Source organism: Macaca thibetana, chromosome 19, assembly GCF_024542745.1.
Source record: "Macaca thibetana thibetana isolate TM-01 chromosome 19, ASM2454274v1, whole genome shotgun sequence".
Lineage (NCBI taxonomy): Eukaryota > Metazoa > Chordata > Mammalia > Primates > Cercopithecidae > Macaca > Macaca thibetana.
This window is the reverse complement of record NC_065596.1, coordinates 10,019,036-10,037,935: the sequence shown is the minus strand read 5'-3', so window position 1 is coordinate 10,037,935 and position 18,900 is coordinate 10,019,036. Positions and strand designations below refer to the sequence as shown.

The 18,900-nt window shown below is 50.3% G+C and overlaps 1 protein-coding gene across 3 annotated transcripts in view; it reads left to right on the top strand.

Moving 5' to 3' along the window:
- Positions 1-18,900, top strand: part of PKN1 (protein kinase N1) — a 40,246-nt gene that overhangs the window by 11,025 nt on the left and 10,321 nt on the right. For 2 of the 3 annotated variants that reach the window (XM_050769919.1, XM_050769918.1), the window contains exons 3-9: positions 172-323; positions 3,617-3,752; positions 7,433-7,578; positions 7,962-8,175; positions 8,909-9,103; positions 16,028-16,137; positions 16,232-16,375. In XM_050769919.1, the coding sequence (XP_050625876.1) occupies positions 172-323; positions 3,617-3,752; positions 7,433-7,578; positions 7,962-8,175; positions 8,909-9,103; positions 16,028-16,137; positions 16,232-16,375 (1,097 nt within the window). The remainder of the gene's footprint in view (positions 1-171; positions 324-3,616; positions 3,753-7,432; positions 7,579-7,961; positions 8,176-8,908; positions 9,104-16,027; positions 16,138-16,231; positions 16,376-18,900) is intronic. The other variant, XM_050769920.1, reaches the window with a different exon arrangement.

The window sequence follows — 18,900 nt, the reverse complement described above, 5'->3', positions numbered from 1 at the left end:
GTGGGTGGGTAGACTGCTGGGCCCTGGTGTCCCTCTGCCTGCCTGCCTGCTGGCCCCCAGCTCCCCCTCCCCGTGCGTCAGGGGCAATGCCCAGGCTGGGCTGAGGATGAAGCCTCCCAGGCAGACCGAGGTGACCATGCGTGATGACTCTCTCCCACCTGTGACCTGTAGATGGCCCCCAGTCCCCCGGTGCGGGCGGCCCCACTTGCTCGGCCACCAACCTGAGCCGTGTGGCGGGCCTGGAGAAGCAGTTGGCCATTGAGCTGAAGGTGAAGCAGGGGGCGGAGAACATGATCCAGACCTATAGCAATGGCAGCACCAAGGTGAGGCAGCACACGCACACACGCCGTGTGCACACACCACACCTGTGCACGTACAGTCCACCCACACGTGCACACCCACCCGCATGTGTACACATCTGTCCCCGTGTGCACATGCCCACTCGAGTGTGCACCCACGCCTGTACGTGCACACACTGGCATGTACCCCCACATCTGTACATGCACACACCTACCTGCATGCATGCACTCACCCACATGTACACACACGTATACACCCACACATGCACACACCTGCATGTGTACACACCCTTGAACGTGCACACACAGCTGCACGTGCATGCACACTTGCACACATCCACATGTGCATATACCAGCATGTGTACATACACCCCCATGTGCACACACACCTGCGTATGCACACACACCTGCCTGTGCACCCACATCTGCATACACATTTGCAGCGCACACGCACATGTACACACCCACATGTACACACTCACCCACTCGTGTATCTGCACACACACTGCACATGTATACAGCTGTATACATGCACAGGTGTGAGCAGATCACAGGCTGGGGGCATAGGGTGTAGCCTACAGCTGTCCCCATGGGAGGCTGGGAGCCTTTGGATTGGGGACACACTGGCTGATGGGTGTAACCTGGTGTCAGGACTAAGGCACAGGCAGCTCATGCGGGCATATGGGAAGCGTGACTATGGGCGATGTCAGACAGACATGTGGCAGATTGTCTCCCCTCCTCCCATGGTCTCCTGCAGAGCCTCAGGCCCATCCACAGTCAGGGCAACATGCAGCCTCTCACTGCTGATGGTCTTCTGTTACAAGCACACACAATCATGTCAGTACCTTGACACACACACACCATCATAACATCTAGACACACACACACACATGCTGTCATAACATCTAGAGACACATACACACATGCTGTCATAACATCTAGAGACACACACACATGCTGTCATAACATCTAGACACACATACACACACACATGCTGTCATAACATCTAGAGACACATACACACATGCTGTCATAACATCTAGACACACACACACACCATCATAACATCTAGACACACACACACCATCATAACATCTAGACACACACACACGCTGTCATAACATCTAGACACACACACACACATGCTGTCATAACATCTAGACACACACACACGCTGTCATAACATCTAGAGACACACACACACACACACCATCATAACATCTAGACACACACACATGCTGTCATAACATCTAGAGACACACACACACATGCTGTCATAACATCTAGACACACACACACATGCTGTCATAACATCTAGAGACACACAGCGGTAACAACATCTAACAACACAGGGAGAATCCCACCACAGCCACATCTGGACACATACACACACTTACATTCATACCCAGAGACTGGTGCACACGGACGCACAGACACACACACATCCCCCATCCTGCCAGTCAGTCCCAGGAACACACAGGTCTCCATCAACACCCAGAAATTCTGACACCACAAGCACAGGCCGACCTACAGCTAGAGGATTAACGTCCAGACCCACAGGCTGGTGTGCGCCTGTCCTTCCACGTGAATGTCACATGGGAGGACAGACTGCATGGATTTTTTTTTAATGACACTATTTTATTTATTTTTTTGAGACAGAGTCTCACTCTGTCACCCAGGATGGAGTGCAGTGGCGTGCTCTCGGCTCACTACAACCTCCGCCTCCTGGGTTCAAGTGATTCTCATGCCTCAGCATCCCAAGTACCTGGGATTACAGGCATGTGCCACCACACCCCACTAATTTTTGTATTTTTAGTAGAGATGGGGTTTTACTATATTGGCCAGGCGAGTCTCGAACTCCTGACCTCAGGTGATCTGCCCACCTCGGCCTCCCAAAGTGCTGGGATTACAGATGTGAGCCACCTTGCCTGGCCTAACATTATTTTATTTATTTAATTTATTTTTTATTTTTATTGAGATAGGGGTCTGTGTTGCCCAGGCTGGACTCGAACTCCTGGGCTCAAGCATTCCTCCTGCCTTGGCCTCCCAAAGTGCTGGGAGCTCACGGACGTGAGCCACTGCGCCCCATTTATCAATTGATGGACATTTGGTTGTTTCCACGTTTTTAGCGATTGTGAATAGTTTTGCTATGAACACCCGTGTACAAGCATTTGAATACCATTCCATGAAAATTTAAAACCTAGAACAACTGTGTATCTTTTTACATGTATCTGAGCATTATACACAAAAAGAATAAGACTTTCTCACCCCCTAAGAATTTCTGCCCCCTCGGGGGTGATACTGACCCGATGAAAATGAATAGAGTAGGCCAGGTGCGGGTCCCAGCACTTTGGGAGGCTGAGGTGGGCGGATCACTTGAAGTCAGCGTGGCCAACATGGCGAAACCCCAACTCTACTAAAAAAATACAAAACTTAGCCAGGCGTGGTGGCACATGCCTGTAATCCCAGCTACTCGGGAGGCTGAGGCAGGAGAATTGCTTGAACTTGGGAGGCAGAGGTTGCAGTGAGCTGAGATCACGCCACTACACTCCAGCCTGGGTGACAGAACGAGACTTTGTGTCAAAAAAAAAAAAAAAAGCTGGGTGTGGTGGCGGGCGCCTGTAATCCCAGCTACTCAGGAGGCTGAGGCAAAAGAATCGTCTGAACCCAGCAGGTGGAGGCTGCAGTGAGCCGAGATTGTGCCACTGCATTCCAACCTGGGCAACAGAGCGAGACCTTGTCTCAACCAATCAATCAATCAATAAAACAAATTGCAGCCGAGAGAGGTTGAATGGCTTGCTGGAAGCCACACAGATGTTAAGTGACAGAGCCAGGATTCAAACCCCATTTACTACATCATCCCACTGTATCCAGGAATGCATGGAAGTGCATTCATTTACTTATTTATTTATTTTGAGACAGGGTCTCACTCTGTTTCCCAGGCTGGAGGGCAGTGATGCAATCTCAGCTCAGTGATGCCTTTAGCTCCTGGGTTTGAGTGATCTTCCTGCCTCAGCCCCCTGAGTAGCTGGGACCACAGGTGCACACCACCACACCCAGCTAATTTTTGCATTTTTTTTTTTTGTGGAGACAAGGTCTTGCCATGTTGCCCAGGCTGGTCTTTAACTCCTGGGCTCAGCAGTCCACCCACCTTAGCCTCCCAAAGTGCTGGGATTACAGGCGTGAGCCACCATGCCTGGCTTGCAAATGCGTGTTGTTACATCCACATGTGAACACTGCCACAGTCACCTGGGACCTGCATGGTGTGGCCAGACCCCAACCACCCAGCCTTCCTTTCTGACTGTCTCTGCCTCCAGGACCGGAAGCTGCTGCTGACAGCCCAGCAGATGTTGCAGGACAGTAAGACCAAGATTGACATCATCCGCATGCAACTCCGCCGGGCGCTGCAGGCGGGCCAGCTGGAAAACCAGGCAGCCCCGGATGAGACCCAAGGTGAGTCCCTTGCTTCCAGACAGCTTAGCCCGCATCTTGCCTTGCAGGGCTCAGCCTCCAGCTCCATAATGAGTCCCTTTCTGGGGCAGGGAGGTGGATCCTGTGACCCAGTGTGAGACTTCAATACATTCCTGACCCTCTCTGGGCCAGAGCTTCCCATTTTGTCCCATGCAGAGTTTGGATTACATGAGGGGTTGGTAAATTACTACCTTCACACCAAATCTATCCATTGTCTTTTTTTTTTTTTTTTTTTTTGGTCAATCCATTGTCTGTTTTTGTTTTTTGTCAATAAAGTTTTATTGGTACCCAGCCACGCCCATTTATTTACTATGTTTTTGACTGCCTGACTATTCTGAATAATGACCCTGGTACTTGGTCACAGAGAGTCACACTCACAGTCACACTGTGTCCACATGTGTCACTCACCTGGACACCAGTAACACAGACACAGTTCCAAGGAAGTTGATAGTCACAGGGATGTTGCCTTATAAACACAGTCTCAGCTGGGTGCAGTGGCTCATGCCTGTAATCCCAACACTTTGGAAACCGAGGTGGGCCGATCATTTGAGATCAGGAGTTCGAGATCAGCGGCCAACATGATGAAACCCTGTCTCTACTAAAAATGCAAAAATCGGCTGGGCATGGTGGCATGCACCTGTAGTCCCAGCTACTCAGGAGGCTGAGGCAGGAGAATCACTTGAACCCGGGAGGCAGAGGTTGCAGTAAGCTGAGATCGCCCCACTGCACTCCAGCCTGGGCAACAGAGTGAGACTCTGTCTCAAAAACACACACACAAGAAAACACACAGTCTCACTGTCACCCCTAGACCTGCTGCCACAAGGCGCTTAATCAGTCACTGGGACTTTTAGGAATAAAGTCATCCAGTCACCCATCCCTGCGACAATACCCAGAGACAAAGGAATGTGTGATCCTACCATCACACATAGTCACTGCACAATCCATGCGGGTATCCACAGTGCAGGCACACAATCACGTGCACCATCGCACTGACACACACCCCAGGCCACACTTTTTTTTTTTTTTTTTTTTTTTTGATGGAGTCTCGCTCTGTCACCTAGGCTGGAGTGCAGTGGCACGATCTCGGCTCACTGCAACCTCTGCCTCCCGGGTTCATACCATTCTCCTGCCTCAGCTTCCCAAGTAGCTGGGATTGTAGGCGCCCGCCACCACACCCGGCTAATTTTTCTTTCTTTTTTTCTTTTGAGACGGAGTCTTGCTCCGTCGCCCAGGCTGGAGTGCAGTGGCGCGATCTCGGCTCACTACAAGCTCCGCCTCCCGGGTTCATGCCATTCTCCTACCTCAGCCTTCCAAGTAGCTGGGACTACAGGCGCCTGCCACCACACCTGGCTAATTTTTTTGTGTTTTTAATAGAGACGGTGTTTCACCATGTTAGCTAGGATGGTCTCAATCTCCTGACTCCATGATCCGCCCACCTCAGCCTCCCAAAGTGCTGGGATTACAGGCGTGAGCCACCGCACCCGGCCGATACACCTTTTTTGTTTGGACAGGGTCTCGCTCTGTTGCCCAGGCTGGAATGCAGTGGTGTGATCATAACTCACTGCAGGCTTGACCTTCTGGGCTCAAGCAATCCTGCTGAGTAGCTGGGACCATAGGCATGTGCCATCACACCCAGCTTATTAAAATATATATATATATTTTGTAAAGACTAGGTCTTGCTGTGTCGTCCAGGCTGGTTTCAAACTCCTGGCCTCAAGTGATCCTCCTGCCTTACCCTCCTAAAGTGTTGAGATGATAGGCGTGAGCCACTGTGCCTGGCCCGTGCCCCTTTTCTTGACCTTGTGCTTTGGCATACATGCATTTGTGTCTGTAACTGTGTTTCTCTGCCCCTATAATTGTGTCCCTGTGCCCAAGATGACAGGGCCGTGTCTGTGTAACAGAATCTGACTCATGACAGTGTCTCTATGTGGCAGGGTGACTGCATCTTTGTGACAGAGTATGTGTTCCTCTGCCTGCAGGTGATAGTGTGCCTATGCTGGTGACAAAGTGGTAATGCCATGTGTCCCTGTGGGCGACCGTGTGACAGTGTCAGTGCGACAGTGTCTGTCTTAACTCGGGCTGCCATAACAAAGTCCCATAGGCTGAGTGGCTTAAACAACAGACATTTATTTTTTTCACAGTTCTGGAGACTGGCAGTCCCAGATCAGGGTACCAGCGTGGTCGGTTCCTGGTGAGGGCGCCCTTCCTGGCTTACAGACGGCTCCCTTCTTACTGCACCCTCACAGGGAGAGACAGCCTTAGTGCCTCTTCCTCTTCTTATTTTTCATTTTTAGTTTTTTGAGACAGGGTCTTGGTCTGTCACCCAGGCTGGAGTGCAGTGGTGTGATCACAGCTCACTGCAGCCTCGACTTTCTGGGCTCAAGTGATCCTCCTGGTTCAGCCTCCAGAATAGCTGGGACTACAGGCACACGCCACTACGCCTGGCTAATTTATTTTTTATTTTTAGTAGAGACAAGCTCTCTCTATGGTGCCCAGGCTGGTATCAAACTCCTGGCCTCAGGTGATCCTCCTGCCTCAGCCTCCCAAAGTGCTGCGGTTATAGGCATGGACCACTGCACCCAGCCTCTTCCTCCTCCGATAAGGGCACTAATCCCATCATGATAGCCCTCCCTCCATGACCTCCTCTAACCCTAATTACCTCTCAAAGGCCCCTTCTCCAAGTGCCATCCCACTGGGAATTAGGGGTTCAACATAGGAATTTGGAAGGAGGCAAACATTGAGTCTCTTAACAGTGTCTTTGTGACTGACAGCATCTGTGTGAGTGTAGTCGTATGTCTGTGGTTGTCCAGATGCCCATGAGTGTCACCGTACCTGGTTGACTGTATAACCTGGTGACTGTTCATTGGGGAATGAGGTGTGTCAACATGGGTATGACAGTATGATTTTTTTTTTTTAAATAACATGGAGTCTCACTCTGTCACCCAGGCAGGAGAGCAATGGTGCAATCTTGGCTCACTGCAACCCCCGCCTCCTGGGTTCAAGTGATTCTCCTGCCTCAGCCTCCTGAGGAGCTGGGGTTACAGGCCTGCGTCACCATGCCCAGCTAATTTTTGTATTTTTAGTAGAGACAGGGTTTCACCATGTTGGCCAGGCTGGTCTCAAACTCCTGACCTCAAGTGATCCACCCGCCTCGGCCTCCCAAAGTGCTGGGATTACAGGTCTGAGCCACCGTGCTTGGCCTATGATTTATGTGTTCTTGTCTCTTTGGGTGACAGCCCCTGGGTGACAGTGTCTAAATCTAGATAATGTGGCTGTCCCTTGGGGGCCACAGTGTGCCTGCGTCTGCCCCTGTGCAAATCCCTGGAGGTGAAGAGGGACCGTGACAATGTGACTGTTGGTAAGCCTGAGGTGACAGTGTGCCTGTGTGTCATTGCTCAGACTGTCCCCTGTAACAGGGTAACTTTTTCCCTAAGACTGGCCCTGTGAGTGATGGTGTTTGGATAGAAGAGTATGGGTGGAAGTGTGGCTGCCTGCAGGTGACAGTGCGACAGTGTCACTGTGCCTGCCCCTTGGGTGAAGAGTGATGCATCATGATGGTTTGTCTGCGGCCGGTGCCTGTTGCTGCGAATGGCTGTGTGTCTGGGACTAGGTTGGTGGGGCACTGCACGCTAGCCTTACTGCCCTGTATTCCACACTCACAGGGAGTCCTGACCTGGGGGCCGTGGAGCTGCGCATCGAAGAGCTGCGGCACCACTTCCGAGTGGAGCACGCGGTGGCCGAGGGTGCCAAGAACGTACTGCGCCTGCTCAGCGCTGCCAAGGCCCCGGACCGCAAGGCAGTCAGCGAGGTGAGGGGCGGAGCTTTCATTAGAGCTAGGGCTTTAGCAGGGGGCGGGGCTTCAGCCAGCGGCGGGGATTTCTCCAGGAACGGCCCTGGTTTGAGGGGTGGAGCCTTAAAGGGTATGTGACCTTTATATGGGGTGGGGCCTCAGCCGGGGTAGACTGCTGTGAGAAGCGGGGCATCAGCTAGGAACAGTGCCACTGTGAGGGGCGGGGTCTCTGCAGGGGGTGGGGCCTAGTTTTCCCAGAGGTGGGACCAAATTGGTTTGAGGTTTAGCCCTCTAGGGAGGAATTCAGTGCGAGACTCAGTCAGTCTGAGGACGGGCCATAGGGCTGCACTTGGGGAGGGGCAAGCCTGGTCCCGTCCCCAGCCCCACACTTCCCACCGCAGGCCCAGGAGAAATTGACAGAATCCAACCAGAAGCTGGGGCTGCTGCGGGAGGCTCTGGAGCGGAGGCTGGGGGAGCTGCCCGCCGACCACCCCAAGGGGCGGCTGCTGCGAGAAGAGCTCGCTGCAGCCTCGTCCGCCGCCTTTAGCGCCCGCCTGGCCGGGCCCTTTCCCGCCACGCACTACAGCACCCTGTGCAAGCCCGCGCCGCTCACAGGTGGGCCTGAGACCTGCCCCACTCCTGCAGCCCTGGGCCTCTGACTGCTCTGATTTCCCCATTCCTGTGACCCCCGACTTGGATCTCCACCCTCCCCAACCCTGGACTCCCATCCCATTGTCTCCTCCCCTCTCCAGTAGACAGCCCGTTGCACCCTGGACTTCTCACCCTACTTTGCCCTCTGATTCTGAGCTCTTGCCCCCTCCCCACCTCTCAGTTTCTCCATCTCTCTTCACCTGGCCCAGTATTTTTCCCCCAGCCCCTGTCCCCCAGCTCCACCTCAGCCTCACAACGCTCAGGCCTGAGCCTCCTATCCCCCTGCTGCAGACCAGCCAGCCCCACCTTCCACAGACCCCTCAGCCATCTACCCCTCCAGACCAGCCCCACCGTAGACCCCTAGCCCATCTCAGGCCTCAGGTCGTCCACCGAGTCCTCCCCTAGAACCCCTAGTCCTACCCTGTTCCTGCTTGCCTGAGCCCCGGCCTGCACCCTGAACCTCCCTTCTGCCCCTAAACTTCCGCATCGGAGCCCGTCCCGGAAGGACTGCTTGTCTCATGTTCTCCTATTCCAGCACGGACATCCCGGCCTCAGGCGCTGTGCTCCACCCTGGTTGTCCCTCACTGGCTCCCACTTGTACTATGGCTGCATCTCGATGTGTCCCCTCCCCACTGTGGTCCCCTCCACTCAGCCTGCCCCAGAAATGGCCCCCCTGCTGAGCTTTCCCCTCCTGCAGGGACCCTGGAGGTACGCGTGGTGGGCTGCAGAGACCTCCCAGAGACCATCCCCTGGAACCCTACGCCCTCAGGGGGTGGACCTGGGACCCCAGACAGCCGCCCCCCATTCCTGAGCCGCCCAGCCCGGGGCCTTTACAGCCGCAGCGGAAGCCTCAGTGGCCGGAGCAGCCTCAAAGCAGACGCTGAGAACACCAGTGAGTGGCATCGTGGGCCCTGAGAAATGGGGTGGCATGGGGGACCCGGAATGCCCCATATTTGTAAACCTTTAAAAAATAGGCCAAGGGTCGGGTGTGGTGGCTCACGCATGTAATCCCAGCACTTTGGGAAGCCAAGGCAGGCGGATCACTTGTGGTCAGGAATTTGAGACCAGCCTGGCCAACATAGTGCAATGCAGTCTCTACTTAAAAATACAACTTGGCCGGGCGCGGTGGCTCAAGCCTGTAATCCCAGCACTTTGGGAGGCCGAGACGGGCGGATCATGAGGTCAGGAGATCGAGACCATCCTGGCTAACACGGTGAAACCCCGTCTCTACTAAAAAAATACAAAAAACTAGCCACGTGAGGTGGCGGGCACCTGTAGTCCCAGCTACTCGGGAGGCTGAGGCAGGAGAATGGTGTAAACCCGGGAGGCGGAGCTTGCAGTGAGCTGAGATCCGGCCCCTGCACTCCAGCCTGGGCGACAGAGCAAGACTCCGTCTCAAAAAAAAAAAAAAAATACAACTTAGCTGGGCATGGTGGTGCACACCTATAATCCCAGCTACTTGTGAGGCTGAGGCAGGAGAATTACTTGAACCCGGGATGTGGATGTTGCAGTGAGCCATGATCACGCCATTGTCCTCCAGCCTGGGTGACACAGTCAGACTCTGTCTCAAAAGAAAACAAAAACAACAAAAACAAACAAAACAGGCCAGGTGCAGCAGCTCACGCCTGTAATCCCAGCACTTTGGGAGGCTGAGACAGGAGGATCACTTGAGGCCAGGAGTTTGAGACCAGCCTGGGCAACATAGCAAGACCCTGTGTCTACAAAAAATAAAATGTAAAAATTAGCCAGATGTGGTGGCCCACACCTGTAGTCCTAGGTATTCTAGAGGTGGGAGGATCACTTGAGCCCAGGAGCTCCAGGCTGCAGTGAGCTGTCATTGAGCCATTTCACTCCAGCCTAGATGACAGAGAGACCCTGTCTCTAAATTAAAAAAAAAAAAATCAAGGTTATTTAGATTTAAAAAAAAAAAAAAGGCTGGGCGTGGTGGCTCACGCTTGTAATCCCAGCACTCGGGGAGGCCGAGGCGGGTGGATCATGAGGTCAGGAGTTCAAGGCCAGCCTGGCCAGCGTGGTGAAACCCCGTCTCTACTAAAAATACAAAAAAATTAACCAGGCGTGGTGGTGGGTGCCTGTAATCCCAGCTACTCGGGAGGCTGAGGCAGAGAATTGCTTGAACCCAGGAGGCGGAGGTTGCAGTGAGCCGAGATCACGCCACCATACTCCAGCCTGTGCGACAGAGCAAGACTCCATCTCAAAAAATAATAATAAATAAATAAAATTTAAAAAAGGAAAAACCAAACAAGAAACCAATATATCATACTCATTAGGATGACTATTTTACAAACCCAACAAAACAAACAGAAAATAACAGCTGTGTTAGGATGTGGAGAGAAATCAGAACCTTTGTGCACTGTTGGTGGGAATGTAAAATGGTGCAGCCCTATGGAAAATATATTGGCATGGCCGGGCGTGGTGGCTCACACCTGTCATCCCAGCACTTTGGGAGGCTGAGTGGGGGCAGATTACATGAGGTCAGGTGTTCGAGACCAGCCTGGCCATCCTGGCAAAACCCCTTCTCTACTAAAAATACAAAAATTAGCTGGGCATGGTGGTTTGTGTCTGTAATCCCAGCTACTCAGAAGGCTGAGGCAGGAGAATCGTTTGAACCCAGGAGGCAGAAGTTGCAGTGAGCCGAGATCGAGCCACTGCACTTCAGCCTGGGTGACAGAGCAAGACTGTCTGAAAGAAAGAGAGAGAGAGAGAGAAATATTGGCAGTTCCTGAAACGATTAAAAACAGAGTAAGCAGGCCAGGCACAATGGCTCACGCCTGTAATCCCAGCACTGTGGGAGGTCAAGGTGGGTGGATCACCTGAGGTCAGGAGTTCAAGACCAACCTGGCCATCATGGTGAAACCTCATTTCTACTAAAAATAAAAAGTTAACCGGGCGTGGTGGTGGTGTGCGCCTGTAGTCCCAGCTACTCTGGAGGCTGAGGCAGGAGAGTTACTTGAATCCAGGAGGCAGAGGTTGGAGTGAGCAGAGATCATGCCACTGTACTCCAGCCTGGGTGACAGAATGAGACTCTGTCTCAAAAAAAAAAGAAAAAAAACAACAACCAAGAATAACCATATGATCCAAAGCTACTTCTGGGCATATCCCCAAAAGAATTAAAAACAGGGCCTCGGACGTTCCATAATGTATACATATTTCAAAACAACATGTTGTACATGATAAATATATAATTTTTGTCAGTTTTAAAAATAGTGATAGAAAAATATTCTTTAAAAAAAGGGTCTAGGAGATATTTGTATACCTGTGTTCACAGCAGCACTATGAAAGCCAAAAATGGAAGCAACCCGGTGTCCACCAGTAGATGAATGGATAAACAAAACGGGGGCCGGCCGTACAATGGAACATTACTCCGATTTAAAAAGGAAAGAAATCCTGCCAGGCGCAGTGGCTCCTGCCTGTAATTCCAGCACTTTGGGAGGCGAGGCAGGTGGATCACTTGAGCTCAGGAGTGCGAGACCAGCCTGGGCAACATGGTGAAACCCCGTCTCTATTAAAAATACAAAAATTAGCCAGGCATGGTGGCGCACGCCTGTAATCCCAGCTACTAGGGAGGAAAATCGCTTGAGCCCAGGAGGCGGAGGTTACAGTGAGCCAAGATCATGCCACTGCACTCCAACCTGGGTGACAAAGTGAGACTCTGTCTCAAAAAAAAAAAAAAAAAAAAAAGGAAAGAAATCCTGTATCATCCTGAAACATGGATGAACCTTGAGGACATTAGTCTAAGTGAAATAGGCCAGTCCCCAAAAGACAAATATTGTATGATTCCAGTTATATGAGGTTCCTAGAGTAGTCAGATTCATAGAGACAGAAAGTAGAATGATGGATGCCGGGCAGTAGAGGGAGGGGAATGGGGAGTTTATTCTTTAATGTGGACAGAGTTTGGGTTTTGTAAGCTGAAAGTTCTGGAGATGGATGGTGGTAATGGTTGCACAGCAACGTGAATGTACTTTATGCCACTGAACTGGACACTTAAAAATTATTATGATGGTAAATTTTATGTTATATGTATTTTACCATAATTTTGTTTTTTCTTGAGACGGAGTCTCGCTCTGCTGCCCAGACTGGAGTGCAGTGGCACGGTCTCGGCTCACTGCAACCTCTGCCTCCTCAGTTTGAGTGATTCTCTTGCCTCAGCCACCCAAGTAGCTGGGATTACAGGCATGTGCCACCATGCCTGGCTAATTTTCTAATTTTTGTATTTTTAGTGGAGATGGGGTTTCGCCATGTTAGCCATAATTTTTTTTTGAGATGGAGTCTTGCTCAGTCGCCCAGGCTGGAGTGCAGTGACGCGATCTCGGCTCACTGCAAGCTCCACCCCCCGGGTTCTCGCCATTCTTCTGCCTCAGCCTCCCGAGTAGCTATGACTACAGGCGCCCGCCACCTCGCCCGGCTAATTTTTTTTGGTATTTTTAGTAGAGACGGGGTTTCACCGTGTTAGCCAGGATGGTCTCGATCTCCTGACCTCGTAATCCGCACGCCTCAGCCTCCTAAAGTGCTGGGATTATAGGTGTGAGCCACCGCGACCGGCCGGCCATAATTTTTTTAAAAGAAAATTTGATTCCTAATCTCGCAGCTAAAGAAAGGACAAAGAAAGAAAATTAATACATGTGTACCAAAAAAAAAAAAAAAGGGAGTGTAGAGAAGAGTAACGGGAGAGCAGACACCCATGTTACCACCACCTGCGTTAGCAAATAGAATATGGCAGCCAGGGGCCACAGCTCCTGCTTGGAATCGCAGCACTTTGGGATTTGCAGGAGGATCACTTGAACCCAGGAGTTCAAGACCAGCCTGGGCAACACAGCAAGACCTTGTCTTTACAAATAATAAAAAAAATGGGGCACATGTCATCAGGCCCTCCTGAGTCTGTGTCACAGAAAAAAAGAAAACTAAAGGGAAAAAAAGCGAAGACAGACCAACCAAAAATTAACCAGACGTGGGCATGGTGGCTTATGCCTGCGGTCCCAGCTACTTGGGAGGCTGAAGTGGGAGGATCACTTGAATGCAGGAGGTCAAGGCTACAGTGAGCTGTGATTGCACCACTGCATTCCAGCCTGGGCAACTGAGCGAGACCCCATCGTAAAAAAAAAAAAAAAAAAAGGCCGGGCGCAGTGGCTCAAGCCTGTAATCCCAGCACTTTGGGAGGCCGAGACGGGCGGATCACGAGGTCAGGAGATCGAGACCATCTTGGCTAACACAGTGAAACCCCGTCTCTACTAAAAAATACAAAAAAATAGCCGGGCGAGGTGGCGGGCGCCTGTAGTCCCAGCGACTTGGGAGGCGGAGGCAGGAGAATGGCGCAAACCCGGGAGGCGGAGCTTGCAATGAGCCGAGATCCGGCCACTGCACTCCAGCCTGGGCGACAGCGCGAGACTCCCTCTCAAAAAAAAAAAAAAAAAAAAAAAAAGGAAAAGAAATAGAATATTTCCAGCTCTCCAGAAGCCCCCTCCTGTCTCCTTCCCAATTCCAGCTCCTTCCTCTGCCATAGAGGTGACTACTGTCCCGACTTTTATCATTTCCTTGCTATAATTCATAGTTGTACAATTCCATGTTTGCATCTCCAAAAACTTTAGTTTAATTTTGCCTGGTATTAGAACTTTATATTGATAGGCTCATACAGACTGTATTCTATCACATGGCTTTTTTCATTCAACATTGTTTCGGGGCTAGGCATAGTGGCTCAAGCTTGTAATCCCAGCACTTTGGGAGGCCAAGGTGGAGGGATTGCTTGAGCCAAGGAATTTGAGCCCAGCCTGGGCAACATGATGAAACCCCATCCTATAAAAAAATGCAAAAAAACAAAACCAAACAAACAAACAAAAAAAGCATTGTTTTGGGAGACTCATCCATTTTGTTGTGAGAAGCTATAGTTAATTCATATTTATTCCTGCTTAATAATCCATTATGTTAGACTGAGCCATATCGAATTGCCTTTTTCTGAAACCAAAAAAAAAAAAAATAGTTAAATATCAGCAATTTTGTACTTCAGCTACTAAGAGTGTATCGCAGTTTTAAAATATTAATTCTCCTGTTAATGGACTGTGGGATGCCTCTATTTTGGACTGTTATATATACTTTCTATAAATGTATCTACTGATGTATACATGCATGCATTTTGCTAGGGTAAATTCTTAGGAAGGCCTGGGCACGGTGGCTCACACCTGTAATCCCAGCACTGTGGGAGGCCAAGGCCAGTGATCACTTGAGTTTGGGAGTTCAAGACCAGCCTGGCCAACATGGCAAAACCCCATCTCTACTAAAAACACAAAAATTAGCTGGGCATGGTAGTGTGTGCCCGTAGTCTGAGCTACTTTAGAGGCTGAGGCACGAGAATTGCTTGAACCCAGGAGGTGGAAGTTGCAGTGAGCCGAGATTGTGCCACTGCACTCCTGCCTGGGTGACAGAGAGAGACTCTGGCTCAAAAAATAAATGAATAAATAAATTCTTAGGAGTATGTTGCTGGGACTTCCATGTAGAATAAAACTGAATTTGGATCCCTGCCTCACCTCACACCATGGTAAAAAAAAAATCAACTGGATTAAAGGCTTCAATGTCGGCCGGGCGCGGTGGCTCACGCCTGTAATCCCAGCACTTTGGGAGGCCGAGGCGGGCGGATCACAAGGTCAGGAGATCGAAACCACAGTGAAACCCCGTCTCTACTAAAAATACAAAAAATTAGCCGGGCGAGGTGGTGGGCGCCTGTAGTCCCAGCTACTCGGGAGGCTGAGGCAGGAGAATGGTGTGAACGCGGGAGGCGGAGCTTGCAGTGAGCCGAGATCATGCCACTGCACTCTAGCCTGGGCTACAGAGCGAGACTCCGTCTCAAAAAAAAAAAAAAAAAAAAAAAAAAAAAAGGCTTCAATGTCAAATGCAAAACTTCACAGTTGGAGAAAAGTAATGGAGAGGAGGATTTATTTTAAAAAGATAGCAGACAGCCAGGCCTGGTGGCTCATGCCTGTAATCCCAGATACTTGGGAGGCTGAGGCAGGAGAATATCACTTGAGGCCAAGAGTTTGAGACCAGCCTAGTCAACATAACAAGACTCATCTCTACCAAAAAAAAAAAAAAAAGAAGAAAAAGATAATAGACCTGCCCCTTTCTGCCAGCATTTTCTTTCTTTTTTTCTTTCTTTTTTTTTTTTTTTTTTGAGGTAGAACTTTACTCTTGTCGCCCAGGTTGGAGTGCAGTGGCGTGATCTCGGCTCACTGCAACCTCCGCCTCCTGGATTCAAGTGATTCTCCTGCCTCAGCCTCCCGAGTAACTGGGATTACAGGCATGCGCCACCACACCTGGGTAATTTTGTATTTTTAGCAGACACGGGGTTTCACCATGTTGGTCAGGCTGATCTCAAACTTCTGACCTCAGGTGATCCACCTGCCTCAGCCTCCCAAAGTGTTGAGATTACAGGCACAAGCCACTGTGCAAGGCCATTTTTCCTTTCTGTTTTCTTTCTCTCTTTCTCTCTCTTTCGTCTCGCTCTGTCACCCAGGCTGGAGTGCAGTAGCATGATCTCGGCTCACTACAACCTCTGCCTCCTGGGTTCAAGTGATTATCCTGCCTCAGCCTCCTGAGTAGCTGGCATTACGGGCGTGCGCCACCACGCCCAGCTAATTTTTTGTATTTTCAGTAGAGATGGGGTTTTGCCATGATGGCCAGGCTGGTCTTGAACTCCTGGCCTCAACTGATCTGCCTGCCTCGACTTCCTAAAGTGCCGGGATTACAGGCATGAGCCACCTTGCCTGGCCGCTGCCAGCATTTTCTGACTGGGCCCTCTCCCCCATTTCAGGTGAAGTCAGCACTGTGCTTAAGCTGGACAACACAGTGGTGGGGCAGACGTCTTGGAAGCCATGTGGCCCCAGTGCCTGGGACCAGAGCTTCACTCTGGAGCTGGAGAGGGTGAGCTGCGTTGGAGGACAACAGGGCCCGGAGGAGGAGGCGGCGTTCCATGCCTCTGGCACCCTGAGTGATGGCCCTCTTCCTCTCCCTGCAGGCACGGGAACTGGAGTTGGCTGTGTTCTGGCGGGACCAGCGGGGCCTGTGTGCCCTCAAATTCCTGAAGTTGGAGGATTTCTTGGACAATGAGAGGCATGAGGTGCAGCTGGACATGGAACCCCAGGGCTGCCTGGTGGCCGAGGTACAGCCCACCCCTGATCCTGAGAAAATGCTGCTTCTCCCTCACTCCCCCATTCCCAGTTTCCTAGAAGGGGAAAATCTGTTTTAGGTCTGGCTCTTCCAGAAGGGGAAGATACGATTTAGGTCAGGCTCTTCTAGAAGAGGAAAACACATTTTAGATCCAGCTCTTCTAGAAACAGAGGATATGTGTTAACTCTGCCTTTTCTAGAAGGAGAAGATATGTTTTAGGTCAGCCTCTTCTAGAAGGGGAAGAGATGTTTTAGATCTGCTTTTTTCTAGAAGGGAAAGATGTTTTAGATCAGGCTTTTCTAGAAAGGGAAGATAGGCTTTAGATCATACTATTCTAGAAAGGGAAGATACATTTTAGATTTGCCTTTTCTGGAAGGGGAAGGCATGTTTTAGGTCAGGCTTTTCTAAAAGGGGGAGATATGTTTTAGATCTACCTCTTCTAGAAGGGGAAGATACATTTTAAATAGATATCTTGTAGAGGGAAAGGTATGTTTTTGATCAGGCTCTTCTAGAAAGGGAAGATAGGCTTTAGATCTGCCTGTTCTAGGCTGGGCGTGGTGGCTCATGCCTGTAATCCCAGCGCTTTGGAAGGCCGAGGCAGGTGGATCACCTGAGGTCAGGGAGACCAGCCTGGCCAACATGGTGAAACCATGTCTCAACTAAAAATACAAAATTAGCTGGGTGGCGCATGCCTTTAGTCCCGGCTACTCGGGAGGCTGAGACAGGAGAATCGCTTGAACCCAGGAGGCAGAGGCTGCAGTGAGCTGAAATCCCACCACTGCACTCCAGCCTGGGCAACAGAATGAGACTCCATCTCAAAAAAATAAAATAAAATAAAAGATCTGTCTGTTCTAGAAGGGGAAGGTACATTTTAGATCAGGCTCTTTTAGAAGCATAAGATATGTTTTAGATCTGGTTTCTCTTAGTACAGAAAGATAGTTTTAGATCAGGCTCTTTTAGAAGTGGCAGGTATGTTTTAGATCAGTGTATTCTAGAAGGGGAAGATACATTTTAGATCTGTCTCTGAACCTTGATAGAAAAGCACACCTTGGCCGGGTGCGGTGGCTCACACCTGTAATCCCAGCACTTTGGGAGGCCAAGGCAGGTGGATCACTTGAGGCCAGGAGTTCCAGGCTAGCCTGGTCAACATGGTGAAACCCCATCTCTATTACAAATACAAAAATTAGCTGGGCATGGTAGTGGGGCACCTGTAATCCCAGCTACTCGGGAGGCTGAGGCAGGAGAATTGCTTGAACCCAGGAGACAGAGGTTGCAGTGAGCTGAGATCATGCCATTGCACCCCAGCCTGAGCAACAAGAGTGAGACTTTGTCTCAAAAAAAAAAAAAAAAAAAAAAAAGAAGAAGAAGAAGAAGAAGAAGAGAACTTCTAATTAGCCACATCAGTGATATAACCTTAGCTGGGATTGGTTTTGTTCTGAGGCAAGATATTTAAAAAAAAAAAAAAAGAAGAAGAAGAAGAAGCTGATTTCCAAATTTAGAAATGTTTAAAGAAAAAAGGAAATAAATTATAAAATTTCATCCAGCCGGAAAAGTGATACAAAACCTGGCAACATATCGTGGTGATTGTTACCAGCCACAGTCAAGAGAAAGCGATTCCTTCCACAGCCGTGTGAGGGTGAAGGTCTGAATTGGGGTGGCCTCCCCTTGGCATTGTTGACATCTGGGGCCACATCATCCTCTGTGGTGGGGCTGTCCTGTGCACTGGAGAATGTTTAGCAGCACCTCTGCCCACTGCTTACAGGATGGCAGTAGCACCGGCTCCCCCTAAGGTTTGGCAGCCCAGAGGTCTCCAGACATTGTTTAGTGCTCCCTGGCTGGGAACCCCTGGTCCGAATGACATTTCTAGCTGAGTTCGCCTAGCATAAGCCAGACTCTGTAGCGAGTGCTTTGGCGACGTGAACTTTTTAATTCTCACAACCAACTAGCAAAAGAGGGACTGTTATTACTCAAATTTGACAGAGGAGGAAACTAGGGCACAGAGAAGGAAAGTGACTTGACCCCTCATTTAGCCAAATTATCCTAAAAAACTCTTAATCTTCCGCTGACCTATATGTGTACCCCATTTTACATATATACATAATAGATTACTTATATATGTATAAACACATATTATCTATTATTTACCCACCTACCTGTCCATCCATCCACTCTGTCTGTCTGTCTATGCATTCATCCATCCATCTTTTTTTTTTTTTTTTGAGACGGAGTCTCGCTCTGTCGCCCAGGCTGGAGTGCAGTGGTGCAATCTTGGCTCACTGCAAACTCTGCCTCCCGGGTTCACGCCATTCTCCTGCCTCAGCCTCCCAAGTAGCTGGGACTACAGGCGCCCGCTACCATGCCCAGCTAATTTTTTGTATTTTTAGTGGAGACAGCGTTTCACCATGTTAGCCAGGATGGTCTCGATCTCCTAACCTCATGATCTGCCCGCCTCAGCCTCCCAAAGTGCTGGTATTACAGGCGTGAGCCACTGCGCCCGGCCCAGCCATCTTATCAATG